This window comes from Haliotis asinina, chromosome 1, assembly GCF_037392515.1.
Source record: "Haliotis asinina isolate JCU_RB_2024 chromosome 1, JCU_Hal_asi_v2, whole genome shotgun sequence".
NCBI classification, from domain to species: Eukaryota; Metazoa; Mollusca; class Gastropoda; order Lepetellida; family Haliotidae; genus Haliotis; species Haliotis asinina.
In genome coordinates, this window is record NC_090280.1 from 31,051,527 (window position 1) to 31,067,178 (window position 15,652).

Sequence of the window (15,652 nt, forward strand, 5' to 3'; positions counted from 1 at the left end):
TGTGGTAACATGATGAAAGGAAAAAGATTCAGCATACCTGCTCCCACCCACCACATAGCATCAACAAGGACGTCAAATCGAAGTCATTAGCGTTGCCTTGTACATACCGCGGAGTTCTTCCCCTTCACGAGTACCAAATCTTAAAGATATGCTTCTGAATATCGGTGGTAGAAATGTAATTGGGTTAAATTTAACATCAGGAATTTCAGGTAGTAATAATAATAGGACATTTCTACCGCGCATATATCCATACTGAAGCGTGCTGAAAGCGCTACACTATACAAAGAGTTCAGCACAATTAGAAAGACATTTGAAAGAGGTGAGTTTTCAGGTTTGATCGGAAGTTAGAGAAGTCCGGAGAGATTGGAGCAGATAATTTCAGACAGTTGAAGCTGCATAGGCGAATGATCTCCTGCCGTAGCGAACACTGTTAACTCTAGGAACAAGCAGAAAGTTACTGTCCTGAGAACGAAGGTTTCTAGCGGGTTTGTATGGCATAAGACGATTGGGGAGATAAGCCGGAGCGCATCCAGACAGGCAGTGGTAAGTGAGGCAGAGGAGTTTGAAGTAATGCGGTTCTTGATTGGAGGCCACTGAAGAGACTGAACGACGAGAGAGATATGGTAAAACGTCTCCGATCTATTGACGGCACTTGCAGCAGCATTTTGGGTTCGTGATTTGTTTGCACCGGCGGGGGGTGGGGGGTGGGGGGTGGGGGGTGGGGGGTGGTGGGTGGGGGGAGTTACAATTGTCCAGGCGCGTCATTACATGGGGTAAGGTGATAGTTTTTCCTGATTCCATAGTCAGGCATTGCTAATGTAAGTGATATTAAGTAGAGCTGCAAAAACAGATCCAAGAGATGAGATACGTGATCATACAAAGATAGATCGGAATCAAGGATGACATCATGATCTCTTACTTTCAAAATCGAGAGCATTCAATGAGTACTGGGAGCAACGTTTTGCAGGACCCAGTAGAATGCACTCGATCTTTGAGCTGTTCAGTTTCAACATGTTGTCAAACATCCAGCTCATGGTTTCCTCACAGCATTGTTGTAGGTCGTTCAACGCGGGCGTCGCTTGATCCACAGTTGGTAAGAAGACCTTGTAGATCTGGGAATCATTAGCAAGTGATGGTGATCACCATGATTATTGTTGATTTTCCAATGATCTTTGATATTTATTATAGTATTCCAAGGGTAGGAATGATGATTTGTTTCTTATAATAAGGTCCTCATACAAAAGATAAAAACACAGTCTTAACCAGAATGGCTTGAAAGAGTTGAGCTAGGTATCGTAAAGAGAGCTGTTAATGGTAGATCTTCTGAAGGCACTAAGGCCTAAAGTCGTCGTGATGATTTGCATCATATAGTCTTTAATTATTTGTACAGGCACTGCCAAAAATAATGGAAACATAGGCAAATTGAGAGCATTAGTGCTCTGTTCAGGGTTTTCTGATGCCCTACACACTTTGAACCAACGATGACAAATCAAAACATGTATGCATGCAGTTCATCACCAAGGGCTTGGGTTTTGCCTAAGTTAATTTCTATAATCACTGCTAGTGTTAAAGATTACAGTATCAATGAAAATAACACTGTAACACTTCTTTCTACTGATACCGTATATGGTATCGTATTCGTTTGAGTAGCTAAGTTAATTTTATTATTCATATTATTATGATTACGTACCTTTGTTAATTACACCACGTTTTGTTGTTTTTTTTTGGTTTGACAGCTAATAATTCATCCATCTATCCATCCACCCATTCATCCGTAAAATCTATCAGTTACTCAGGAATCCCAAATATGCTTTGTTCAAAATCTCTGATATCGCAAACATTCTCATTTATGACTGTCTAACATTATCTGTTCTTTGTCATTTCGGTCACAAGGTGGTTCATGCCCTGTGCCGCGCTGAAATATAATAACTGTGCAGTTACACTTGTCATGAATTTTTACAAAGTGAGTGAGTGAATTAATACTTAAACGTCACACAGTTTAACACATCTACAGTTCATACAGTTAACTAAGAAAAAGTAACCACTTCCTTGAAGTGAAGTATCCAAATTCTGAAACTGCCTATTAGGCACAATTACAACTCATGGCTAATGTGCATGAGTCAAACTGAAGTAAACAATCATCGTAATTGTCACCTAACCGTTGTGCCATCCTAATCTCCTAATCGTCCTAATCAAAGGGGGTCTCCCGGTTTCGGATATAATAGTCAACAGTTTGAATTTTGTACATTCCAAACTGTCGTCCAAGATTTGAATAGAGATTACCTTTCTGTTACAGTTCCATCACTATGTGTCACTCATACTACAAGGGACCTGTCAAGGGGGAAATTCTCGGATGGTAATTGTCAGCAATGGGTTGGTAGAACACCTACGATATGGGTAGCCGGTGGAGGACATCGAGAAATGGTGGAGTTACTTGTAGGCAGAGGCGCTAACGTAACAATTATCGATGGCTTCGGTATCGACATCCTTCACTCAGCCTGCCTCGTGGGAGATGTAGAGGTGGTGAAATATGTCCTATCACAACGCACGGTGGACATTAATGACAAAGTCCGTTGTGGAAGAACAGCCGTGATGCTGGCAGCGGAGTACGGGCATAAAGACGTGGTGGAGCTCCTTGTAGACAAAGGAGCTGACGTATCACTTGTGGATAGAACAGGTGGCAACATCCTTCACTGTGCCAGTCTTGGAGGAGATGCAGAGGTGGTGAACTACATCCTTTCAAAGGATATAGTAGACATCAACAGTATAGGATATCGCAAGAAGACGCCAGTGATGATAGCAGGTCAGAATGGACATACAGAAGTGGTTCATTTACTCGTAAAACATGGAGCTAATCTGTACCTCAGAGATAAACGCGGCAACAACGTCCTTCACCTAGCCTGTAGCGAAGGACATCTTGATGTGGTGAAGTACATCATGTCACTGGACACAATGAACATCAACAGGAGAGGATATGAAAGAAGGACACCAGTTATGTTAGCAGGTGAGGGGGGACATACAGAAGTGGTTGAATTTCTTGTGAAACATGGAGTTAATCTGTCATTCAGAGATAACAGCCGCAACAATATCCTTCACCTGGCCTGTTGGGAAGGACATCTTAATGTGGTCAAGTACATCACTTCACTGGATACAGTGAACTTCAACAGTGGGGGACTTGTAGGAAAGACACCAGTTATATTAGCAGGAAAGAGGGGGCATAAAGATGTGGTTGAGTTTCTTGTAAAACATGGAGCTAGTCTGTCAATCAGAGATAACAACCACAATACTATCCTTCACCCGGCCTGTTGGGAAGGACATCTTGATGTAGTGAAGTACATCATGTCATTGCACACGATGGACATCGATAGTGGAGGATATAGAAAAAGGACCCCAGTTATGTTAGCAGGAATTGGGGGACATAAAGAATTGGTTGAGTTTCTTGTAAAACAGGGAGCTAGTCTGTCTCTCAGAAACATCGACCATGAAAACATCCTTCACTACACCTGTCATGGAGGATCTGTGGATGTAATGAAATATGTCCTCTCTCAGAACGCAGTGGACATAAACAGCAGGGAATCGCACAAGTGGACACCAGTGATGGTGGCAGGAAACGAAGGGCATAAAAGATTGGTTGAATTATTCGTAAAACATGGAGCTAACCTGTCACTCACAGACAGAGAGGGTGACAACATTCTTCACTTAGCTAGCGCTAAGGGACATTTGGAGGTAGTGAGATATATACTGTCAGTTAGTATTGTGGACATCAACGTCAAGAACAAAAGGGGACACTCAGCAGTCAAGAAAGCGAGAAGACACCAAGACGTGGTGGACCTACTTGTGTCACACGGTGCTCACATATAACAGATGCTTTACTGTAAAGGGTGACCTTTTGTTCACTACAAAGACACACGTGTGATGAAGACATATTGACGTGCGGGATACATAGAAGTAATACATTTATATTGACGTGTGTCATACATGCATGTGATAGAGACATATTGACATGTAGGATGCAAACACGTGACACAGACATATTCACGTGTAGAATACATACACGTGATGCAGGTATAATCAAGTGTGGGATAAACACAAGCAAGACAGACATATTGACGTCTGTGATACATACCTGTAATACAGGATATTGACGTGTGGGATATATGAAACTGATACAGACATATTGACGTTTGTGATACATACAACTGAAATATAAATATTAACGCGAAGGATACATATAACTGATACAGACATATTGATGTGTAGAATACATACAACTGAAATGGACATGTTAACGTGTAGGATACATATAAGCGATACCGACATATTAACGTGTAATACATACACATGATACAGACATGTGAAATATAGTTATGATTGCTGACATTTTATAGAAATTGTCAGCAAAGAAAACATTGAGAATATTACAGAAACAGTGCTCATTTGAACTACGGTGACCTTTCATTCAGGATGTGACGATCTGTTTGCTCGTTTGACATATCATGATATGTTCATAGCTTCTCATGGGTATTGGGGACGTCAGCAGTTCCTCTTTAGAGGACATTATAGTCGCTCCTGTTCACTGGAACTTCGTACCCATCACCTACACTTTTGCAGGAGTGTGCAGAGGAAACATTAACTATGTTGTTGTGCCGGTAACAGTCGGCGATGGTTCGTCATTTCAGCATGGCTCACAAGCTCACAAGGATCTCAGAGAAGGATTATGTCTGATAGGAATCCTTGATAACTTGATGGCAGGTACGGTAGAGATACGAAATACTCTTGATCCCAGTTGATGGATGTAGTATTCCCCAAGTTTCTTGGATTTTTCTCATAATGAAAGTCTTTGAGTGAGGTCTTAGATTTTGTCGTACGAGAAACCGTGCTGTCTTAGACATGCTCAGATAATGATACTTTGAACTAGGATAGTCTTTAATTCAGATTTTGAGATGTCTATGTACAGTCAATGTTTCATGTAAGTCAAATGTTCGAAAAACGAGATTTTTCTTCGTGAGTTGGTCTTCCCTGTCTCCTCGTTTCATACATTTTGGTATGTTCGTATCATCTCATAAGTGTTGGGGATGTCGGCAGCCTCTCTCTGTAGGACATCGTAGTCGTTCCTGTCAACTGGTACTTCGTGCACATCGCCCACACCTTGAAGAAGAAATGTGCATACTGAATACATTAACAATGTCGTTTTACCAGTCACAGTCGGTGATGGGTCACCTTTTCCGGATCGTCTGGCATAAACGTTGTCAAACCCATGACTAAAAGAGGAAGCTTGGATTCATGCCAATGGGAAAGTGACAAAGATTCAGTTGACTCAAGAAGAATCAACAGTTAGTATTTATACTAGACATTTGCACAGCGCCGATATCCAGTTCGCCAGCTCAACTGCTCAAGGGCGCTTTGTTTTCCCCCATGTCCATCACAACGACACATCATATTTCGTTAGTTTTTATACCAAGCACGGAAGAAATTATTTTCTAGTGTTACTGATTGGGCTCTTCTTTGTTGTTCACTTATGTAGTTATAATGTACACTGATAGAAATCTGACCTGGTGTCTGGTTTCGAACTGGTGCGACCGCTGTTGCGGGAGCTTGTGGACTGCAGTTAAGAAAGAATGAATTTCCTTTAAAATGCTTATTTTGCTGCAGAATAGTTCTGTCTTATTTCCAAATTAATAAACCTATATCCCCGTGAGATCTCACTCGAAACAAGTTGTTAATTTGCAAGTAGGATGTCTGTTATATTGAGATGAATGTTTCGAATCATTAATTCTGGAAGAGATGAACCTACCTTGACAATACTGACATCTCTGCGTTACTCGTGTTCTGTTCTCCTGAAACAAGGAAATGTAAGATTTATGAACAGATGAGTTGCCAATTGGCACTTCCATCCGCGCTCCCCATCCCTAGAGTATCATTGAGGTCTGGGTGGGGAAACGCATGCATTGTCTTCGTGAATAAGTCTAACTTTGGGTCGGCACATTTGCAACAGATCAACAGTCCGACTCCGCACCTTATGACCCTTTGTGGTTATTGCCATCAAACTCTCTTCTCTTACATAGCGTTATTCCTTTTTCGCTATTTCATGCAGTGTTCGTACCAACATATCGTTCCCGTCCAGAATCTGGTGTTCCCATAATTCTAAAAATATAACGTTTAGCTCAAAGGGAGAATTCCCGTCTATGATGGATCGCCACTGTTACAACCGTACACGTATATACCTCCCTTTGTCGTGAGACTGTAAAACATTCTCAAAACATTTGACACTTAAGTACTTACGTGATATGCATTGTAGTATTTTTTCTCTGACGACGAAGGCCAAACTCAGACAGATGGCATCAACGGCCAGCACCACACACACGCCTATAGTCACTCCTACACCAAGAGAGGATTGCTGGTTGTCCCGAACACACGTCACTGTCATTTGAAGCAGAAAATGTATTTCTATTGCTACATGACAGTCTAACTGTAACCGAACGTCGTAATAATTACGATAATTGTTATGATGCAATGTTTTGTTTAGGTTCAGTGGAAGATGAAATTACCGTGTTTTCAATACGCCTACGTAAAAGTCTTCCCTTATGTTCATTACTTGCAGCCTAAGTACCAGCCTTGACCATACGTCAATAATATCCAAACAGACTTTACAGAATCTCTTGGAAATGTTCGTTTAGGACAGTTGGGAATGCTCTCAATTGTCTTCCTGGGTCATGGAAAAAGTGCTCAATACCGTATATCTCATTTTTGTCATCATGCCCAAGACAAAGGGATAAATCCATGATCAACCTGTTTGCATGATACGTTGCCTTGTTTACACTCATCTTTCTCAGTGCGCTCAGTCACTGAATCTCCAGGACATGACTCAGTTACTTACAGACTAAAGTTATGTGCATTTTATCTTCCTTTACAATTTTAGTTTATCCCTTTTAAGTATCTGTATGAAGGACAGAATACTTGATGGTACGTAAAACAGAACGTTAAGTACCCTCATTATTTCTTACAATGAACACTGTATACGTTTTGTAGAAGAGAATGTTGACATTACCAATTCAACCTATATATTGAAATAAGACAGGGTCATATGACAAACGAAACATAGCAGTGGGTATTAGATTATACTAAAAATATTGAGGCAACAACGATGGAAGAAACAGCGATGCAGATTCATTGAGTAAGTGAGTGATTTGAAGTCACTTAAAATATTTCAACCACATCGTGACTAGAACTAGTTCTGAATTCAATATGCAGACATGTGTTCCGTAAATCCCTTTAAACGTATCAAGTCTTTGAATGTCATTTAGAAGTGAAAATACATAAGAATGAAGATTTTTATGGATATCAACTTCTTTATGAGAGAACACAACGTTTCGGAGTTAATGCTTACTCCTTCATCAGGTGATTGAGAAAGGGATACAGAGGTGTATTTATATGTACAGGTAAAACAATAACAAAGTAACAAGTGGAATGAGTTAACGAAAGCTAGTATATACAAGCACTGATCGGAAGCCGATAGTTAAGATAACAATGATGGAAGCCAATGGTAATGCATTACAGTTGATTGGATATGTTTACATAACACAGATACGGGGTAAGGACGATGTACATGATTGGGGATGAGGATGGAAGCCAATGGTGATACATTACGCATGATAGGATGATGTACATAACACACGATAGGGGGTGAGCATGTTTACATGAGGGTTGATGATGTACAAACACAAGTAGGTAAGGATGTACTCGGGTAGATTGGCTATACATGAATTACATAGATAGAATGTACACAGGTAGATGAGATTAATTTATCAATAAGTCCCAGGCACTTGGTAGGTACACTCCTTGGTCGCGGTTGATGGCTGGTTTCTGTCTCCGGATCTCGATGGCCTCTTGCAGTTTCCTTTGGCGCCAGTTGTTGTTGTTGGTAGATAGTATCCTAGTGTCCTCCCATCGAATTGAGTGTTCAGGGTTCTTGAGAATGTGTTCAGAGATGGCCGATTTCTGGTCGAGTTTCCTGACTGAGGTCTGATGTTCCTTCATTCTGGTGTTGATTGGTCTCAGCGTTTCTCCAATGTATAGGTCGCCACAGTTGCAAGGGATCTGGTAGATGCATCCTCTCGGGTTAGGGTGTTCACAGCTGGGTCCTTTACCGTTGGCTTTTAGGTAGGTCTTGATGGTCTTGCCACTGGAGAAGGTGACATCGATGCTGGCTTTGGTCTTGATGAGGCGTGATATTTGATGACTGATGGGGCCAAGGTAGGGTATGGTTACTCTGATGGGTGATGGAGAAGGTTTGGGGCGGGGTTCTCGGTCCTTAAGGGTCTTGTTGATGGTGGCTGTGACGAGCTGGGGAGGGTAACCGTTGAGTGTGGTGAATGTCTTTCTGAGGTGGTCCAGTTCATTGTTTAGGGCATCGGGGTGGCAGAGGGCTTTGGCACGTCTGGTAAGGGTGGCGATGATAGCTTGCTTGATCTGAGGATGGTGGCAGGAGTTGTAGTGGATGTACTGGTCGGTGTGCGTCGGCTTGCGGTAAACTGAGGAAGGGCAGGTGTTGGTTGGTCTCAGTCTCCATGGTGAACTTGATTCTTGGATGTTGGTCGTTGAGGTGGTTGAGGAGCTCATTGGGGTCGTTGTCATAGGCGATGGTGGTGAAGGTGTCGTCGACTTTGCGATACCAACAGAGGGGCTGGAACGGAGCTGTGGAGAGGGCTGCTTCCTCGAAGGAGGTCATGAAGATTTCTGTAATGAGAGGAGAGAGAGGTGAGCCCATGGGGAGACCGTGGATCTGCTTGTATATCTTACCATTGAATGTGAAGTAGGAGGTGTCAAAGCAGCTGCGGGTGAGGTTGGTGATGCTGTCTATGGTGAGCTGGGTGTCCAAGTCTTCTATCCGGTTGGCTAACTTGCTGCGAAGGATGTCCAGGGCTTCTTCTAGTGGGATGTTGGTGAAGAGGTCCACGACGTCGTAGCTGACCATGGTGCCTGTGGGGTTGGATTCTTTCAGCTGGTTGACAAAGGATGAAGAGTCGCTGATGTAGGACTTGCCATCTTTGCCAAGTGGAGCGAGGAGACGTGTGAGGAACTGGGCGGTGTTGTAGAAAACTGAACCTCTTGAGCAGACTAGGATCCGGGCTTTGGGCGGGTTCTTGTGGATCTTGATGGTGGCTCTTCCGTATGGGGCTTGGGAGTTGATAGGGTTCAGCTGGTTGAAGATGATGTCGTTGATTTCTCTCTTCTCATGGAGGTCCTTCAGGGTTTTCTTGTGTTGTCTTTCCAGTCTGGCCGTCGGATCTTTCTTGATGTTGAGGTAGGTGGTGGTGTCTGAGAGGCTGTTGTCGACGAGCTGGAGGAATTCCGGGGTGTCCATGATGACTGCTGCTTTGCCCTTGTCAGCTTCGGTGATGGTGATGCTGTCATCCTTCTTGAGTTCGGTGATGGCCTGTCTCTCTTGGTGCGTGAGGTTGGGGCGGGGCTTGGGAGCTTGCTTGATGGTGTCTATAATCTGGTGTCGGAGGTAGTCTACGTTGCCATTGGGAGCCAGTTGTTGAAGTCCACTTTCAATGCTGGTGATGAAGGCATCTGTGTTGATCAAGGAGGGATGTCTGAGATGGTGTGAGAGGCTTGCTGCTGAGGTTGATGACTGTCTTGAGGTTGGTGTTGTTGTTGTCAGCTTCAGGAATGTTGGAGGTGGAAGGACGTAACTGGGTGAACTTGGTGATGTGGGTAGTTTTCACTTTCTCATGGAGGTGCTGCTTGGTCTTCTCTGCTAAGGACTGGGTCTTGTGGTAGAGATCAGACTCGAGGGTGTCTTGTAGGTGACTTCTGCTGGTTTCAATGTCTTTTTGGGACCAACCAACACCTGCCCTTCCTCGATGTATCCCTCCACACCACAGACGATGGACTTAGAACCTCAATTTACCGCAAGCCGACGCACACCGACCAGTACATCCACTACAACTCCTGCCACCATCCTCAGATCAAGCAAGCTATCATCGCCACCCTTACCAGACGTGCCAAAGCCCCTCTGCCACCCCGATGCCCTAAACAATGAACTGGACCACCTCAGAAAGACATTCACCACACTCAACGGTTACCCTCCCCAGCTCGTCACAGCCACCATCAACAAGACCCTTAAGGACCGAGAACCCCGCCCCAAACCTTCTCCATCACCCATCAGAGTAACCATACCCTACCTTGGCCCCATCAGTCATCAAATATCACGCCTCATCAAGACCAAAGCCAGCATCGATGTCACCTTCTCCAGTGGCAAGACCATCAAGACCTACCTAAAAGCCAACGGTAAAGGACCCAGCTGTGAACACCCTAACCCGAGAGGATGCATCTACCAGATCCCTTGCAACTGTGGCGACCTATACATTGGAGAAACGTTGAGACCAATCAACACCAGAATGAAGGAACATCAGACCTCAGTCAGGAAACTCGACCAGAAATCGGCCATCTCTGAACACATTCTCAAGAACCCTGAACACTCAATTCGATGGGAGGACACTAGGATACTATCTACCAACAACAACAACTGGCGCCAAAGGAAACTGCAAGAGGCCATCGAGATCCGGAGACAGGAACCAGCCATCAACCGCGACCAAGGAGTGTACCTACCAAGTGCCTGGGACTTATTGATAAATTAATCTCATCTACCTGTGTACATTCTATCTATGTAATTCATGTATAGCCAATCTACCCGAGTACATCCTTACCTACTTGTGTTTGTACATCATCAACCCTCATGTAAACATGCTCACCCCCTATCGTGTGTTATGTACATCATCCTATCATGCGTAATGTATCACCATTGGCTTCCATCCTCATCCCCAATCATGTACATCGTCCTTACCCCGTATCTGTGTTATGTAAACATATCCAATCAACTGTAATGCATTACCATTGGCTTCCATCATTGTTATCTTAACTATCGGCGTCCTATCAGTGCTTGTTTATACTAGCTTTCGTTAACTCATTCCACTTGTTACTTTGTTATTGTTTTACCTGTACATATAAATACACCTCTGTATCCCTTTCTCAATCACCTGATGAAGGAGTAAGCATTAACTCCGAAACGTTGTGTTCTCTCATAAAGAAGTTGATATCCATAAAAATCTTCATTCCTTTAAACGTAGGTCAGTAAAATTATGATATTATGAAAGATCATCACAAAATAAGTTTAAACTAGCCAGCATATATCTTTAAAAGTAGAACATTATTTTTGAACAATACAATGTAAAAATGTGATATTGATCGCAAACAGCTATAGGTAGATTACCATACATAGGTACGCGTTCAAACTGCTAGCACTGTGTAAAGGCACCGTTAGGGAAATTAGAAATACAAAAAAACTCATGCTTATATATGCTTGAATGATACTGTATTACATTATTAATGCGTAAGACATTTCTGAAATTTACACTCGGGCTACATTTGTAAATTAACTAGTCACACAAAACTCATCGCGGCATATATCTTTAAAAGCAGAGCATTATTTTTGGACAACACAACAGACAACTGGACAATATTTTTGGACATTTCTGAAAATCACACTCTGGTTACATGTGCAAATTAACTAGTCACACACAACTCACCACTTGAGGGATTTACAGGAGTTGTTGATCGTGGTGGTTGTTGACCTGAAACAAATATGTAGCAGTTAAGAGATAGATCTGATATCGCTTTTGTGGCTTCCCTGCTAACATGCATGACATACACTGCTAACACACGTTCGTATTTATAACAAATTCAAGCTGATTGTAAACAGAGACGATACAACAGGAACTGCACTCGACCACAATCACTAGTTTTTAGTTCCAATAAGAAATATATGTTAAAGAAGGAAAATGTAGATTTTAGTCTGAAGATAGCCAGTATTGCGTATGATCATCAGTGTCTGAAATACGTGGCAGTGAAAAGTCTTTATAATGCTTATCAGTGTCAAGTTATATACCCGCTGTTGCTTTCTTTCTGTTGACCTAAAAAGGAATTACACCTGATCCTTTCTCTTCTGTTGGTTTCCTGCTGACCTGCATGATATACGCTGCTAACATGAAGGTTCATATGCAGGACACATTCATAGTACAGGCCTGATATATATAAGGTCATAAATGAGTTCGTTCCATTTTAAGAATAGCATTCTGTATGATTGTTCTTCGTCGTGGTATAAAAAAGCGTTTGTCTGAAATATGTGCCAGTGTGACTTCTTTATAATGATCGTCAATGTCAACTCGTGTAAGCAGCTCTTTCAACTGCACAAAACTCACCACTTAGAAGCAGGTCGGGATGAGACTTAACTTGTGATGCTGCGTCAGCTGACAAAAGATATAAAGCAGTTAGGAGATAGTTCTGATTCTTTGTCTTTGCTGTTGTCCTGCTAATATGAATGGTGTACCAGGCTGACATAAACAGTTTTTCCAGAAATTATTGATAAAAGCTTTGCCTACAACTGATCATACACTTTTAAAAAAGGTGTTACATTACATTACATGTAGTACGTTATTCAGCATAGGAAGCAACTCTTGTAGGATTGAAATGACTGGGATGAACTTTACTTCATCAAGAGTTATTTCCCCTGCAGTAGCAGACGGGGACCTTTGTTGACATGACAGATTTGACAGAAGAGAAACAGAAGCAGAACATGAAACTGTTTCTTTAAAAAGGAACGTTTCTTAGATTTAGACATTTAGTGGATGTAAACATATATGAACCACTCTTGACTTGTTTCAGTTATGCAAAACTTATCACCTGTATTCGGTCCAGGTGTACCTGTAACTGGTCCTGCTGGACCTATGAAGAGACATAAAGCATATAGGAGGTAGTCATGAGCCTTTGTTTCTGTCGTTGCATGGCTTATCCGGCAGACATTTGGGTTCGTCTGCACGCTACTAATAAGATGTGGGCTTAATTAAGATTGGGTGGACAAACGATATATTTGACTAAGACATGAAGCTCTTCATGAGATAGAATAGCTAAGGGTAAATAAAACAAGTAATATGTTTCTCGTGTATCGGCGCGTCACATTTATTTGTCCGCATAACAGATTTTTATTGCCATTAAAATAAATTGTCAATTTGTCCACTATATGAATGTGTGTCTGTAGCAACAAGTGTGACTGAATCTACAACTCATTACCTTTCCAAACGCTATTTCTGAGAGAAAAAATAAGAATGTGTATCTCCCTCGTATCTTTTTTCAATCAAAATTGTTTAAAAAGTCCTACCGCTCTCCTCACTTCTGAAACAAATGTGCCCGGGAAACACTTAATTATTTTTATGCAGCCTAACACGGTTGTAATGACATTTTAACAACAAATTAGAGACCTGTGTCCTCGTTATGTGTAAACCTTATTTTGTACCAGTTAAATGCAATGTATAATCGATCAATCTCAACTGTGAAATCTTACCAATGACGTAAACCGAACACATGTCAACGGTGAAAAAATAACAACTATTACATCTTACCAACAATGTAAACAGTCTTGTTTGCACTGTAATCTGCACTTAGGACAGAACATCTGAACTGTCTTCCATTGTCTAGATTCGAGATTACATGCACCAGTGTGGACGCCCCTGTATACTGACATTCTGCCGATGAAGTAGGGGGGTCGTAGGTGATGTTTTGGTCATTGGGATACCGTGTCCAGGAGCTGAACTCATTGCCTATCGATCGCCACTCCCATGTCCAGGGGTTCTGGAGGTTGTTCTCATCAAACTGACTCCCAATCCTTCCTGTACACCTGAATGAGATGCGCTGACCATCATCATACCTGAGTCTGTCAGGACTTGGGAACATCTCTATATGCTCTGGATAAGCTGTAAGAAAGCAGTGTACATCAGCATTCGGGCCAATCGACGTAGACGAATGCCGATATTAACATTACAGTTATTAAAGCCATACACGAATGCAATGGGCATTGTATAAATGGTGCATAGATATTCAGTTGGTTTGCATCAATCGCTCCTGCTTAGATTGTTTAAATGCATTCAATAATAAATTGTGACGCATATCAGCACGTATATTCATAAACAAGCAATACACTTATGAGACAAATTAAGAATATTTCATACTGACCAAGAATTACAATTATAAATGATACAAGAACACTAAGAAATGTGATTAAAAACTCAAAAATATATCAATTGTAAGGTAAATGCAACTTGTTTTCCGCTGGTTTTGACATTTTTTTATTTCGCCCAAACTCAACGAATATTGAATCAGTTGCTTCACAGCACGTTCCAACATGCCTTGTAAAATCCCATTACGCGCACAAAACTAGCATTTACCTTTCAGTATACGTATAAATGACCTAACGACGTTATTTATGTATGACGATAGATTTTTGGGCGTTCCCATATTTTGTATATGTTTCAATGTTCTCACACACGCACACGCACATGTGCGTGTATGCATATAGTGTGTGTGCGTGTGTGAAGGAAATGAAACGTTTCAGATTCAGTTGCACATTATGCACCTCTGATTGTGATGTTGGCTGTTGCCTCAGCAGTTCCAGATGTCTCCGCCAAGAAAAACGTGCTGCAGTAGTATGTGGACGAAACATCTGTACGTTTCAAATCTGTCAGGATGAACTGTATACTGCCTGTTGCTCCAGTGATAAAACCCGAGGCTGTCATCCGCTGTTGTAGACTTGTGTTCACTACAGTTACTGATGTATTTCGCCAGTCCATCTGAATGATAGGCTGTTTAGAGTCATTAAATGATTTCTTGCCTATCTCTATACTATACAATATAGCTATTCCAAGTGCATCTGGCCCACACCTGACAGTCAACTGAGATGTTGAGTTATTGCCCCCGATTATTACTTGGCTTGGTGATGCGGTCAGGTTTGCCCCTGGGGCTGAAAAATATATACAGAAAAAAATAGATACTACGTATTCATGGTCTCAGTGTTTGGAGAAGTACAGATAATCGTCATTTGTAAAGACTGATTCCACAAGATGTTTAACTAGCGGCTTGCAGTTACAGAACACAGAAGTGGAATATCTGGCATTAGAGAAGTACATTCTTGGAGGATGAACAAGAATGAATACATGCACACAGACAAAGTAATCAATAAGTAAGTCAAGGTAGAGTAATGTCCGTCCGGCTCTTCACATCATTCATCAGTGACCTGTATGTACTTGGATATTCAGACTATGGCATAATCCTGCCATGGGGTAAATGCCCTGGAAAACTTCTTGCTGATGACATTACTGTGATGGATTCGTCTACCAACGGACAGCAAAATCTTCTCGATGTCGCTGAAACCTATGCTCATATGAGGGCAGCTAAATACAATGCATGCAAGAGTTCTACACTTTGAATGCTCAAACGATAATGTTAAAACCAGTAATGTATCAATGTGTATGTTCCACACAGAAAATCTATTAAATCCGCATGTGAAAAGTGCTCATGAACACTAGTCATAATAATGGATTGTATTTTAATGGACTTAGTCCTATATCTGCATCAGTGAACGTATTTAACGTCACATCGGCAATCTTGCAGCCATATCATGACGAGAACAGTCTTGAAAAGAGGAATTTATATATATAGTAAATAACCTGTCAACGAAGGAGAGAAGGATTTACACCATCCCCTCAGCTGCTGGAGATTGTATGCAAGATTAGCCACAAATTAAAATGACAGAAAT

At 41.8% G+C, this 15,652-nt stretch overlaps 2 protein-coding genes across 2 annotated transcripts; one reads left to right on the forward strand and one right to left on the reverse strand.

The window, feature by feature from the left end:
- Positions 1-2,421: 2,421 nt before the first annotated feature.
- LOC137271802 (ankyrin repeat domain-containing protein 50-like) lies at positions 2,422-4,790 on the forward strand. The gene is made up of 2 exons (XM_067804207.1): positions 2,422-3,525; positions 4,512-4,790. The coding sequence occupies exons 1-2, from the start codon at positions 2,422-2,424 to the stop codon at positions 4,788-4,790; spliced, it is 1,383 nt and encodes a 460-aa protein (XP_067660308.1).
- Positions 4,791-5,032: 242 nt separating this feature from the next.
- On the reverse strand, positions 5,033-14,851 carry LOC137271812 (uncharacterized). The gene is made up of 10 exons (XM_067804217.1): positions 14,474-14,851; positions 13,464-13,814; positions 12,748-12,789; positions 12,267-12,314; positions 11,595-11,639; positions 9,201-9,576; positions 8,800-8,903; positions 5,795-5,837; positions 5,553-5,602; positions 5,033-5,148 (listed from the first exon to the last, which is right to left on the reverse strand). Exons 1-10 carry the CDS (start codon positions 14,685-14,687, stop codon positions 5,033-5,035), a joined length of 1,389 nt encoding a protein of 462 aa, XP_067660318.1. The 5' UTR covers positions 14,688-14,851.
- Positions 14,852-15,652: the final 801 nt, after the last annotated feature.

What these genes read in the sequence shown, in the direction of transcription:
- LOC137271802 (XM_067804207.1), top strand. Translation starts at nt 2,422, where the DNA reads ATGGTGGAGTTACTTGTAGGCAGAGGCGCTAACGTAACAATTATCGAT. An exon ending in GTCATGGAGGATCTGTGGAT is followed by an intron (nt 3,526 to 4,511) that starts GTAATGAAATAT and finishes ATATGTTCATAG; the next exon opens with CTTCTCATGGGTATTGGGGA.
- LOC137271812 (XM_067804217.1), bottom strand. Translation starts at nt 14,687, where the DNA reads ATGGACTGGCGAAATACATCAGTAACTGTAGTGAACACAAGTCTACAA. An exon ending in CTCCTACTTCACATTCAATG is followed by an intron (nt 5,838 to 8,799) that starts GTAAGATATACA and finishes TCCTTGTTTCAG; the next exon opens with GAGAACAGAACACGAGTAAC. An exon ending in GAGATGTCAGTATTGTCAAG is followed by an intron (nt 5,603 to 5,794) that starts GTAGGTTCATCT and finishes TCTTAACTGCAG; the next exon opens with TCCACAAGCTCCCGCAACAG.